Source organism: Oryctolagus cuniculus, chromosome 9 (genome assembly GCF_964237555.1).
Source record: "Oryctolagus cuniculus chromosome 9, mOryCun1.1, whole genome shotgun sequence".
In the NCBI taxonomy this organism is placed as follows: Eukaryota; Metazoa; Chordata; class Mammalia; order Lagomorpha; family Leporidae; genus Oryctolagus; species Oryctolagus cuniculus.
The window spans coordinates 123,799,444-123,813,310 of record NC_091440.1 but is presented as its reverse complement, the minus strand read 5'-3'; the positions used below and the strand labels follow the sequence as shown (position 1 = coordinate 123,813,310).

The 13,867-nt window shown below is 45.7% G+C and overlaps 1 protein-coding gene across 2 annotated transcripts in view; it reads left to right on the top strand.

Moving 5' to 3' along the window:
- The window catches only part of ITPR2 (inositol 1,4,5-trisphosphate receptor type 2), a 536,947-nt gene that overhangs the window by 261,708 nt on the left and 261,372 nt on the right, over positions 1-13,867 (top strand). For both annotated transcript variants that reach the window (XM_051850872.2, XM_051850873.2), the window contains 2 exons: positions 6,723-6,851; positions 9,085-9,205. In XM_051850872.2, the coding sequence (XP_051706832.1) occupies positions 6,723-6,851; positions 9,085-9,205 (250 nt within the window). The remainder of the gene's footprint in view (positions 1-6,722; positions 6,852-9,084; positions 9,206-13,867) is intronic.

Genomic DNA, 13,867 nt, shown 5'->3' with positions numbered 1-13,867 from the left:
CTCCTGGCTTTGGATCGGCGCAGCGCGCCGGCCGCAACACACCAGCCGTAGCAGCCTCTTGGGGGGTGAACCAATGGAAAAGGAAGACCTTTCTCTCTGTCTCTCTTTCTCTCACTGTCTAACTCTGCCTGTCAAAAATTAAAAAAAAAATGTTGGTGATGGTTTGGAGCATATATTTGCATACCTGTTGTTGAGACTGTAATTTTATTTAGTTTTTCTGAAAAAAATTTTGGTAATGCATTAAATAATCTTCATACCTTTTTAAAAAATTTTTGTTATTATTTGCTACTTATGTGAGAGACAGAGAAGGGCAAAAAAAGAGAGAGAGCAAGAGATAGGTAAGAAGGGAGGTAGGTAGGTAGATAGGGAATCTCCCATCTGCTGGTTCACTCCCCAGATACCTGTAGCAGCTAGTGCTGGACTGGCCTGGAGCCAGAAGCTGGAATCTGAAGCCAGGTTTCCCACATGGATGACAGAAACCCAATTACGTGAGCTATCGCTGCTGTCTCCCAGGGTATTTATTAGCAGGAAATGGAGTCACGGGCTGGAACTGGGAACGAACCCAGGCACTCCCATATGGGTTGTGTGTATCCTCTTAACAGTGAGGATAAATGCTGCTTCCATACCTTGTTAATGATTCAAATCATTTACCTTCCAAGAATCTGTCCTTGAGAAATAATTAGGAGCACTTTCAAGGATTTATGGTCAGCACACTTTTTTATAATAATATACACTAGTAAATAGTTTATTTAATATTATCAGAATAGTTAAATTATGGTCTATCTCTAAGATGGATGTTAGAGTCATTGAGAATTTTTTCAGGATGTTTCATGTGATGGAGTGTTGAGGATAGAAAGAGGGATCCAAAGCTGGTTATCTGGGTTGATCCAGTTATGTGAAATGTGTATGGCAAAGCAAAAAGAGTGGAATAGCAAAGTGTTTATCGTAATTCTGTCTGATTTGTAGGATTATGGATCATTTTGTTGTCGGTTTTATATTTTTCTGTGTTTTTGGCAGAGTTCAGACAATCAGTATCCTTGTGTGTTGATACTAAGAAAAATGTTACCTTCCAAAAATGTTTAGAATTCCCAGCCGTCCAGCTGAGTGTATGGACAGGTGATTCACATAAGAAGACTTGGAAAGCCAGTGCTGGAGTAGATTTAGCCTCAGAAGTAAAGGGATGCAAATTGAAATAAATGTGAGGGCTAACCTTCAGTGTTTATGGGAATATCTTTCCTGTCTATGAGGAAAACTGAAGTGGTCCCTAGGTTTGTATTCCTATACCTAGATGATCAAAACTATGCCATGACACTGGAGCCACCCAGTCCAATAGGACAGCCACTTGTCGGGGATGGCTGTTGACATTTCAGTTAGTGCTGGAAGGGGCATTTGACTGAGTGATTAAGATGCCCCTTGTGGTACCTTTCTGCACTGGGGTTGAGTCCCTGCTCCATTACTGGTTCCAGCTTCCTGCTAATGTACACCCAGGGAGGCAGCAGGTGATGGCTTTGAGTCCTGGGTCCCTCCTACCCACATAGGGTATCTGGGTTGAGTTTTTGGCTCCTGGATTTGGTCTGACCCAGCCACAACTGTTGCAGGTATTTAGAGAGTGAATCAGCGGTTGGAAGTTTTCTCTGTCTCTGCCTTTCAAATAAATAAAATAAAGATTAAGGTGGAATAAATTAAATAAACTTTAAAAATTAAGCTCCTGCATTCACTAGCCCCATTTCAGTTGCTCAGGGTGTACATGCTTCCTGTGTCTGCTGTCAGACGTCACAGATACTTGCGTTGTTGTGGAAAGTTTTGCTGTGGGCCAGCTTTGTAGAGCAGTGGATTAAACTGCCTGCAATACCAGCATCCCACGTGAGCTCTGGTTCCAGTGCCGCTTCCTGCTAATGCATCCGGGAAAGCAGCAGAAGATGGCCCCTGTGCTTCTGTCCTTGCCACCCTCGTGGGAGACCTGGATGGAGTTCCTGGCTCCTGGCTTCTGTCTGGTCTAGCCCTGGCTGTTGTGGCTATCTGGAGAGTGAACCAGCAGATGGAAGACTTCTCTCTGTCTCTCTTTCTCTCCTTCTCTCTCTGTAGCTCTATCTTTGAAACAAATAGATTGTAAACAGAAAAAAATAAATAAAGTTCTGCTGGACAGTGCAGCTGTGATAGATGACAGCATTTAGCGTGGTTTGGCACCCTTGGGAGGACGGCAGTCACTTTTGGAGCAGCAGAAGAAAGGAGGCCATCATACATGCAAGCAGAGACATTCAGACGTAATCGTGTCAAGAAATTTCACTTAACGTTTGTGTATCCAGCAGAGAGAAGACCTGTTATGTGTGAGGTGCTGTGAATACAGGGGTGAGCAGGACAGACTAGGAACCACTTTTCAGGAGCTTAGATTCTGACTGTGGAGACAGCTTCTTAGCTGCTCTTCCCGCCACATCCCTGCGACTGCTCCCGCCTTCATTTACTGAGATGTTGCTCTCTAGGGGCGGGCATTTTGCCCAGTGGGTAAGACGCTGCTTGAGATGCCCAGATCCCATGCAAGAGTGCCTGCGTCCAAATCCAGCCCCGCCCCCCCGCCCCCCCCCCCAGCTTCTGGCTAATGTAGGCCCTAGGAGGCAGCAGGTTATGGTTCAAGAAGTTGTGTCCCTGCTGCCGACATGGGAACCCTTGATTGAGTTCTTGGCTCTTGGTTTCAGCACAGACCAGCTCCAGCTGTTGCGGGCATTTGAGGAGTGAGCCAGTAGGTCCATGCTCTCTCTCCCTTCCCCTCCATTTCCTTCCTTCTCTCCCTTTCCCTATGCCTCTCCCTCTGCATCTTCTCCAAAAAAAAAAAAAAAAAAAAAAGAAAAAAAAAAAAAGAAAAAGAAAGAAATGAACAGAGGATTGCAAATCAAATACAATAATACAACTGAAGAGAGCTTATGAAATCTGTTAACCTAATACATAGTGTGCAGTCATTATCCAGATTTTTGGAACGTGGTTTAGGAGTTTGAATTGCTTCAACATGGCCAAATATGGGAATGAAAGGATTACATGAGAAGTGCCTTATTAGCAATGTAAGACATGGGAAATAAACCAACTTTTAAGCATAATTTAATTGACAAAAGTAATTATTGATTACAGTCTTAACAGTCATTTGCAGCAGCAAACACATGGCAAGCTCCAAGCATGTGCATAGGGTTAGAGGAGCCAGGAAGGGACAGGACACTGAAGAACTGGGTGCAGTGTTATGCTGCATTGTTACAGGTGTTTCTTATGTTGTCTGTTAGGCCAGTACCACCTTGTTACGCCGTGTGATGCTGTGGTTGCAATAGTTACCCCTCCACGCCTGGCAGTACAAGGGGCAGAACAGTGTTACTGCAGCCGGGGAGGAGCCTGGGGACGTTGTAGGGCTCCCAAAGGAGCTGTGTCCAGAGCTGTGTGGACACTGCTAGTGCCTCAGCAAGGGCAGGGAGGTGGGGATGGAAGAAGAGGTTAGGCGTTACATGGCTTCTCTGTCCGCCGCTCTGTGATCTGCCAGTGACTCAAATTCACGGAAGCCCACCAGAGCCTGAGAGCATGAGCTGGTTGGTGGTAGTGAGGGAACATCTGATATGTCCATAGACGGTCTGTAAATTTATTAACCTAGAGGACTGGCCCAGCAAGCAGTAGAAAACTGCCTCCAGGGGCCTCCAGGGGCCTCCAGGGTCTGCACTGGCAGGGAGCAGGAAGCAAGAACTGGGCTGGGAATCAAACCCAGGCCGACCTGGGGAGGCAGCAGTGATGGCTCAACTAACTGGGTTCTTGCCACCCACATGGAGACCTGAATTGCATTCCCAGTTTCTCGCTTTGAACTGGTGCAGCCCCGAGCATTGGGGATTGACGCAGCAGATGGGAGATCTCTCCTTCTCTGTCTTCTGCTCTCACTCAGTCACTCTGCCTTTCAACTAGATAGATAAATAAATAAATTAAATCTCTTGTTAAAAAATAAATAACAAAATGTTTTGTAATTTTGGTGATATCTACCTCAATTCATTCCAAAAATGGATTAAAGCATGATGGTGCATTAGAATGATGGAATAAATATAGCCTTTTAAAATAAGTGTTTAGATAATGACAGTACATGAAAATGTTTTATAGGAAGTAATGTTATGTGATTAATATGTGCAAACATTGAAACTTTAAAGATACATGTATTATACATAAAAAGATCACTTAATATGATGTAATTTTATATGAGCTATTTTGAATCTTTATTGTGAAGTGATAAAAATAAATAGCATAAAGAAATATTACCCTGTTTATAGGATTTTTTTCCCTGAATAGTATTTAAAGATTTAATATGAAAAGTGGCTTCCTACATTTCTTGGCTATCTGCAGCATGACAGTGTAGGGTGCAAAGAGGAATTGTTTTCATCGATATGGACAGAAAAACTATCTTGAAAAATTATTTCATGTTTTTGTCTAAATGAGTTGAGAAATAACTTTCACACAGTTTTGCAAACACAGCATTTTTACTGCTCAGGATTTTGAGGGATGTTTTTACCTAGAAAGAGGTTCCTTTTGTTAATCTAGTGACTAAACAGCAAATGTCTGGGGGCTTTGAGCAAGCACCCAGTGGTGAGTAATGTGGGAAGTGACTTGGACAACTTTCTCCTCCATCTGGCAAATGCTGGTTTTCCAGATTGAAACACTGGATACATGGTGTAAGAAGGGCATTTTTTTTTTTAATTTCCTGAAAGGTTTTAAAGAAATGTAACATTAAATTACAATTACTTATTCTTTTGATTGAGCACCTGTTGAAAAGAAGAAACTACAAAGAGATCTGGATTGTCTAAGAACCCCTGGGACAGATGTCCACTGTACTTACTCACCTGGTTTTCTGTTTGTGCCTGTTGTTCCGGTCTCTCTCACCCTCTGCTGTCTTCCTCACCCTTCCTCTCCCCTCCTTCCGCTCCTAGGCCTCTTCTGGTTTCTTTTCGTCTCTGCATGTCTCATCACCACCCGACTGTATGTCATTTGTTTCTAGTCACGTTTCTGCAATTTGTCTACCCTGACAAAATGACTGACTTCCTCCTTGAGTGTGAACCCCAGAGCAGGCACCAGGCTCTCCTTTGCTCATCTCTCCCAGCTCTGCTCTGCTCGCTCAGCCCCCTCTGAGGCATCAGTGTGACTTTCCTGCTTCTCAGATGGTCTCTGCTTTAAGAAAGAATGAAAATTCCTGGAAAGGGTTTGGATCTGCCCTGACCTCTCTGTTTTCCTCTCCAGATCTTTCCTGTGTTTACTTCCTTCATTTTGGGCCAGGTGTTAAAAGGGACAGTGCATGGAGATACAAAACCACCATTAATCATACTCACTGGTTTCTTACACTTGTAAGGACTCTTTTATTAAGATTGTATTGACATATTTGAGAGGCAGAGTTACAGATAGAGGGAGAGGCAGAGAGAAAAGTCTTCTATCTGCTGGTTCACTCCGAAATGGCTGCAATGGTTGGAGCTGGACCAATCCAGAGTCAGCAGCCAGGAGCTCCTTCTGGGTCTCCCACGCAGGTGCAGGGACCCAAGGACTAGAGCCATCTTCCACTGCTTTCCCAGGCCATAGCAGAGAGCTGGATCAGAAGAGGAGCTGTCGGGATACAAACCAGCGCCCATATGGGATGCTGGTGCCACAGACAGAGGCTTAGCCTACTATGCCACAGCGCCAGCCCCTTGTAATGACTTTCAAATACCTTCACATTGAGTGGAAAAGTGTCTTCTCACAAGGCCAAATTTGGACATGGAGGGGGAGCTGGGGGTGTAAGAGAAGGGAGAAGCGGATCAGTGAGAAAGAGCTGGGGGCTCAGGGATGGTCTGTGAAAGAATTCTGGTTCAGGCCTGAAATGACAAGCAAATGTGCAGGAGAACTTCACAGTGATGCAGTCTGAATGGGTTTTAGGCAGAAGCATTGTTCTGCAGCTTCACAAGAAGGGTGGGCATTTGGTTTAGCAGTGAAGATGCTGCCTGGGATGCCCACATCCTATGCTGGAGTGCCTGGCTCCATGTTCTGACTCCACTCCCTATTCTAGCTTCCTGCTAATGCACACCCTGGAAGCTTCAAGAAGTTAGATCCCTGCCACCTATGTGGGAGCCCTGAACTGGGTTCTGGGCTTCTGGCTTTTGCCTGGCCCAGTTCTGGCTGTTGTAGGCATTTGGGGAGTAAACCATGGAAAACAGATCACTGTCTCTCTTCCTCTTTGCCTTTCTTTTTTTTTTTTTCTTTTTTGACAGGGAGAGTGGACAGTGAGAGAGAGAGACAGAGAGAAAGGTCTTCCTTTGCCGTTGGTTCACCCTCCAATGGCCGCCGCGGTCGGCATGCTGCGGCCGGCGCACCACGCTGATCCGATGGCAGGAGCCAGGAGCCAGGTGCTTTTCCTGGTCTCCCATGGGGTGCAGGGCCCAAGCACCTGGGCCATCCTCCACTGCACTCCCTGGCCACAGCAGAGAGCTGGCCTGGAAGAGGGGCAACCGGGACAGAATCCGGCGCCCCGACCGGGACTAGAACCCGGTGTGCCGGCGCCGCTAGGCGGAGGATTAGCCTATTGAGCCGCGGCGCCGGCCCCTCTTTGCCTTTCAAATAAAATAATAAATACATTTTTCGATTGCCATACAAATGTTATTAACTATTTCAATTTTTGGAAGGTTCCAGTATTGCGCTACAATGCAAAGTTGTGATAAAATGTTAAGTTTGTTGTTTGTTTTCCTTTGCAGGTTTGCAACACAACGACAGACAGGAAACATGCAGACACCTTCCTGGAGAAGTGTGTGACCGAGTCCATCATGAGCATCGTGAGCGGCTTCTTCAATTCTCCGTTTTCAGACAGCAGTACCAGCCTGCAGGTACCTGAGCACACTGAGCGTCCTTCTGTCCCGTGAGCTCGGCTGATTTGGGAGGGAACAGCCTTTCATCTGGTCAGGACGTCAGCTCCTGTGCTGCACTCTTGTATAACTGACTGTTGTGCCCCTTTCTGAACTTTTGAAAATTTAAGTAAAGACACCCCATCTTCAAATGGGATTATCTTCCTCTCTTTCTGAGCAGAATAAGAACCTGCATATCCATATGTGGACTACTTGCCAGGTGGTAAAATAATATCACGAGTGTTTAAATGGGTAGGCATTTGACTCAGCAGTTCCAGGTTAGTAATTGATTGGAAAAGAACTGACTGAGGATTGTATATTGAGACGTTCATATGGCCGGTGCCGCGGCTCAATAGGCTAATCCTCTGCCTTGTGGTGCCGGCACACCGGGTTCTAGTCCCGGTCGGGGCACCAGATTCTGTCCCGGTTGCCCCTCTTCCAGGCCAGCTCTCTGCTGTGGCCCGGGAGTGCAGTGGAGGATGGCCCAAGTGCTTGGCCCTGCACCCCATGGGAGACCAGGAGAAGCACCTGGCTCCTGCCATCGGATAGGCCCGGTGCGGTGCGCTGGTTGCAGTGGCGCTGGCCGCGGCGGCCATTGGAGGGTGAACCAACGGCAAAGGAAGACCTTTCTTTCTGTCTCTGTCTCTCACTGTCCATTCTGCCTGTCAGAAAAAAAAAAAAAAGAAAAGAAAAAAGGAGACGTTAATCCAAGTATTTGTAATACTTAAAATTAGACATCAACTGCAAATATCCACAGATAGAGGTGCAGCTCAGTATGTTATGGTATGTCTGTAGGATTGTTTGTTTTATAGCAATTAAAAATCACCTTCTTAAAATAATTGAGGCAAAAGTGGAATTATCATGTGGTCTTACTTGAGTGCAGAATTTCAGTGTGGGATCATAGGAACATCCCTGTTTGGTAAAGAACACAAAGCATAGTGGATGTAAATAGAAAACTCAGGCAGTAAATATCCTATCTTCAAAATGGATACTTATGGGGCCGGCGCCACGGCTCAATAGGCTAATCCTCCGCCTTGCGGCGCCGGCACACCGGGTTCTAGTCCCGGTCGGGGCGCCGGATTCTGTCCCGGTTGCCCCTCTTCCAGGCCAGCTCTCTGCTGTGGCCCCGGAGTGCAGTGGAGGATGGCTCAAGTCCTTGGGCCCTGCACCCCATGGGAGACCAGGGGAAGCACCTGGCTCCTGGCCTCGGATCAGCGCGATGTGCTGGTTGCAGTGCGCTGGCTGCGGCGGCCATTGGAGGGTGAACCAACAGCAAAAAGGAAGACCTTTCTCTCTCTCTCACTGTCCGTTCTGCCTGTCAAAAAAAAAAAAAAAAAAAAAAGGATACTTATTACCTCTCTGTTGTAGGATTACTGATGTTTTTCACTTCTGTGGTTTCTAAACATTCTACAGTGATTATGTATTCTAATAAAAGTATCATTGCAGTTTTATTTTCCTTAGGAAAAAAATTTATTAGCTAGAACCAGGTGAAGTTGTTTTCATAGTTCATAGTGCTTATCTTCTCCTTGCCCATCATATAAAACTAGAACGGTCAGTCAAGCACCTATATATTAAACCAGGGGTTATTAAAATATATATAGATTTAAGGTTTATTTATTTATTTGAAAGGCAGAACTACAGAGAGGTGGAGGCAAAGAGAGAGAGAGAAAGAGATCCTCCATCCGATGGTTCATTCCCCAAATGGCTGCAACGGCCAGAGCTGAGCCGATCTGAAGCTGGGAGCCAAGAGCTTCTTCTGGGCCTCCCACATGGGTGCAGGAGCCCAAGGATTTAGGCTGTCTTCTGCTGCTTTCCCAGGCCATAGCAGAGAGCTGGATTGGAAGAGGAGCAGCCAGGACTCAAACTGGCACCCATATGGGATGCCAGTACTGCAGGCGGTGGCTTTACACCACAGTGCAGGCCCCTATTAAAATATATTTAACTTCATCTTACTAGCTTTGAGATATGCCATATTTGTCCATATTAAGAATACAGTTAAAATGCAAATCATCAATTTTCTATAGGGTCTGGGATGGCCATTATGAAGTAGGTACCTAATATGTGATTGATGAATGAGGTGTTTGTTGTATAGCACTGAGCTGCCAAAGCTTGCATTGCCTTTCACTCTGACACACCTTCCTGATAACGCATAGAGCGCGCATTAGGAGAGGAAATGGGTCAGTGGCACTACTTGCCTGCCTCTCTCTGCTTTCAGACACACCAGCCCGTCTTCATTCAGCTGCTGCAGTCTGCATTCAGAATTTACAACTGCACCTGGCCAAACCCGGCCCAGAAAGCCTCCGTGGAATCCTGTATCCGAACTTTGGCTGAAGTGGGTAAGGCACTTGCACGTCTCTGCAAGAAGCTGGGCTTTTGGCTGTCGGGCAGTGCAAGTTGCTTCGCAGGATACAACTTACAGAAAACAGACGCGGTTTCTGTGCGGCTGAAGGCAGTCACCACACATGATTCTGAACACTGCATGCTTTTTGGGAGGAAAATACTGTATTTCAGAACTCGGACATCGTCTTATTGTGTCTGGCACTTGGGTCTAGCTCAGGGATTATTTACAGGAATGATTTTAATTAATTGTCATCTCTGATATCATTCTGGAATTGTGTATTAAGTCATCGACTAATGCCTTCATATGACGGTAGGTCTTTTTTGAGGGAATTTCAGTTTTCCACGTTTGTTTGAAATCCGTCAGTATTCATCAAGAGTCTGGGATCCATAGAAGGCTTCAGAAATTACAAATGAAATAGGAGGCCAGGGGGTTAGAAGTAAATAAAGGTTAGCAGATTCTCGAAGAGTTTCTTATAGGTTCCTCTTCTAGAGTGTGTGTGAGAAACTTCATGAGGGCATCCACTGATGGTGGAGGGGAGAAAGGAGAAGAAATACAGATTTGATTGGACTTCTGAGAAACCAAGAGATGCTCATTCTCTACACTGATGTTGGCACTGGGGCGGGTAGTTGCTGTGCATTGCATTGTCATTGTCATTATCACTACAAAAACAATTAGCACTTACCATGCGCAATGCTGACCAATTTATGCGTATTGTCTCCTTTAATCCTCAGAGAGGTTCTTTGATTAATTAAAGTTTACAGCTGAGAAAACAGAGTTGTCTAGGTTATGTAACTTGGCCAGGGTTATAGTATGTGCTCTGCAAATATGTGATACATGACTATGTAATTTAGCTAATTAATGACTTTTTTTAAAGATGTATTTTTATTTGAGAGGCAAAGTTAGAGAGAGAGAGAGAGAGAGAGACAGAGAGAGACAGAGAGAGAGATCTTCCGTCCTCTGGTTCACTCCCCAGGTGGCTGCAAAGATCACAGCTAGGCCGATCTGGAGCCAGGAGCCAGGATCTTCTTCTGGGTTTCAAACGTGGGTGCAGGGGCCCAGGCTCTTGGGCCATCTTCCACTGCTTTCCCAGGCCACTAGCACAGAACTGGATCAGAAGAGAAGCAGCCGAGACATGAACCGGTGCCCATATCTGAAGCTGGTGCTGCAGGCAGAGGCTTAACCTATTACACCACAGCACCAACCCCTAATTAATGACTCCTTAAACATTTTTAGTCTTCTTCCCCATCTGCAGTTTGACCTAACGAATTTTGTATTAACAAAATTTAATGACAGAATGCTGCGATACTAGCATCCTATATGGGTGCCGGTTTGAGTCTTGGCTCCATTCCTGATCCAGCTCCCCACTAAAGTACTTGGGCAAGCAGCAGAGGATGGACCAAGTGCTTGAGACCCTGCATCATGTGGGAGACCCAGAAGAAGCTCCTGGCTCCTGGCTTTGGCCTGTCCCAGCCCTGGCTGTTGTGACCATTTGGAGAGTGAACCAGTGGATGAAAGACTTCTCTCTGTCTCTCCCTCTTTTTTTCTCTGTAACTCTCTCTTTCAAATAAATAAAAATAAATCTTAAAAAATTTAATGGCAGCCTCAGTTTTAATTTGGATATAGTAAAAAGCAGTTATAACCCAAAAGGATCAGTTGACTTTCAGAAGAACTAAGAGACACATATTAGAGTTCATCTAGGTGATTAATGATAAATGAGGATGACACTTCAGAGATGGTTCCTAAACCAACAGGAAACAGATGCACATGGCCACCCCTGCCCCAATCCTCCTCGCTTTCCTGGGGCTCAGGCTGCTGTTCCTTTGGGATGTCCTTGTCGCCCTGCTCGGCCGCTGGCTCTGTGCGGAATCATTCTCGTCGTGAGTGCCTGGTTTCCCTGGAACTCCCGAAGTCTCTGTCCCAGCTGCTGTTCCTGGTCTCCTCTCCAGGCAGCTTCCTACTGCCATCCCTGTTGGAGCTCCCGTGCTCTCTAGATCCCTACAGATGGCCCACATGGACACCTGCTTTGCTGTGCTCTCTGGAAGCTTTTCAGGTGACAGTCCAGGAGGGAAAGGAAGGGATCTGGGAGCAGGAAGAGCTCACAATTTAAACTGTGTCAACAGTACGGAGGACACATGAGAACCTCACTTTTAACTTTTTTTTTTTTTTAATTTATTTGAGAGGCAGAGAGGGAGGGGGAGAGAGAGAGACAGAAACAAAGAGTGAGAGCTCCCATCCACTGGTTTGTTTATCAGATGTCCCTAAGACAAAGGAGTCGAAGCCAGAAACCAGGAACTCAGTTCAGTTCTCTCATCTGGATGGGCAGAGGCCCAATTATTTGAGCCATCACCTGTTGCTTCCCAGGGTACTTATCAGCAGGAACCTGGATTTGAGATCAGAGCCAGAAACTGAACCCAGTACTCCTGTGAGGGATGTAGATGACCCAGGCTGGCATCTGGATTAACTGCTGTACCAGACAACCACCCCAAGAGCCCAGATTTTACATTTTACATAAAAAATGCACATGATGTAATGTCCAGAGGCATATAAATAAAATATTACCATTGATTATCTCTGAGTGGTTGGATGGTAGGGGACTCTGGTTTTCTTGTTCATGCTTTTATGTAATTTCTGAATTTTTAATAATATATTACTCTTTAAGTTATAATGAAACAGCAGTAAAAGTGTTTTAATTTGGACCATATCAACAAGAAAATGTGTCAGCCATTAAAAGATTAAATCGAGGAGCTGGCATGTAACCTAGTGGTTAAGATGTAGTGCCCCATATTGTATTACTTGGGCTCAGTTCCCAGCTCTGGCGGTGCATGGACTCCAGCTTCCTGCAGTGCAGTTTCTGGGAGGTAGCAGTGATGACCCAAGTAACTGGGCTCCTGCCACCTCCATGGGAGATGTGGATCATGTTCCCAGCTCTCATGTGGGCTCAAGCCCAGCCCTGACAGCCACTCCATGTGACTGGGGAGTGAACCTGTGGCAGGAAGATCCTTCTCTCCCCAACCCTCAAAACTAAATGAATGAGTACGTAAACTAACAAACCAATAAACCAAGGGAAAAATCAAATAAATATGATGTTAATTTCCACATAGGAGTATATTATCTCTTTTTTTAAGGATTTATTTTATTGATTTGAAAGGCAGAGTTACAAAGAGGCCCAGCTGCTCCACTTCCAAACCTGTTCCCTGATAGTGTGCCTGGGAAAGCAGCCGTTTGGTGAACGAACCAGCAGTTGGAAGATCTCTCTCTCTCCTTCCCCCTCTCCCTCTCCCTCCCTCCCTCTATCTTCCCTCTCTTCAACTCTGCTTTTCAAATAAATAAATCAATAAATCTTAAAAAAAAAACAAAACAACAAACAAATCAAAGAAACAAAAATAACACAAGAGACAAAGAACTTAGAGCCACAGTGAGATTGTGTATCCCTGAATGTGGCTTCCCAGAGGGTTCATGGTGTGCTCAGTCCGTTCTTATGGAGCAGGATAGCAGGGCTTTGGGGGTTTAAAACAGTCGCAGAATCTGTGTGAGTCTGTCTTTTATTTCTCAGTTCTGAGATTTTATTTTCTTCCATTGCCTATATAGTTATTATAGATAATCAAAACTTTATGATTTAACAGGAAATTTGTATGCTTTAAAAACACATGTGAAAAAAACTGTAAATCAGTTATATCTAGTGTCGGTGCTGGGACCAGCAGTTAAGACACTGCTTGGGTGTCTGCATCTCACGTTGGAGTGCTGGTTCCACTCTTGATTCTAGCTTCCTGCTGATGGCCATGCTGAGAGACAGACACGATGGCCCAGGCAGTAGAGTCCCTGCCACCCGTGTGGGAAAGCCAGCTTGAGATTTGAACTCCTGGCTTCAGCTTGGTACAGACTTGGCTGTTACTGGCATTTGGGGAAAGAACCAGCCGACGGAAGATCTCTTTCCCTTTGAATTTGTCTCTCTCTGTCATTCGAATAAATAAATAAATAATTTTAAGAAATAATTCTACATAAATCTGTTGTCAAAGGGGGTTTGACAGAGTGGTGCTTTGCATACAAGCGCAGTCCTGTCGTGGGCACCAGAGTGTGTTTTGTGTTTTGCTCACTTTGCTCTTTGTCCCTTCTACCCAAACCGTTCCGGGCCCTGGAAACTCTGTCCCCTCACCAACATCTCTGCATTGGCCTCTTCCTCAGCCTGGGCATTGTTCAGCCCCGCATTCCTTGTTTCTCAAAGCAGTGCAGAAAATCACTGTTTTCTTCCTCTTTTATCACTTAAGGAAATTTACTGCTGGACTAATCCCCCTGAAGTGGACTTCCCTCTGTTGGTTTGGGAACATCAGCGCAGAGCCCACCCCTGGCAGCGTTCTTGCTCTCAGCAGCTCAGGACGGACCCCTCCTTGTGTGCTTTATGCTGAGCCCAGCACAGCCCTCCCTTCCCTTCCTCTTGTCCCTCTCTGGGTTCCCACGTGGGCCCTGTGTGACAGCAGATGAAGCTCCCATGCCCATGCGTTGCTCACACCGTAGCTTCCACTGCGGCCACTGCTTGGCACCTTCTCCAGCACCCAGTAACCTTTGGCTCAGGTTCCTCCCTGAAAGCTTTTCGGGACTTCCACATGTATATCTGAGCTCGCCCCATTTGACTGCTTGTCTCTGACACTCTGCATTGCCG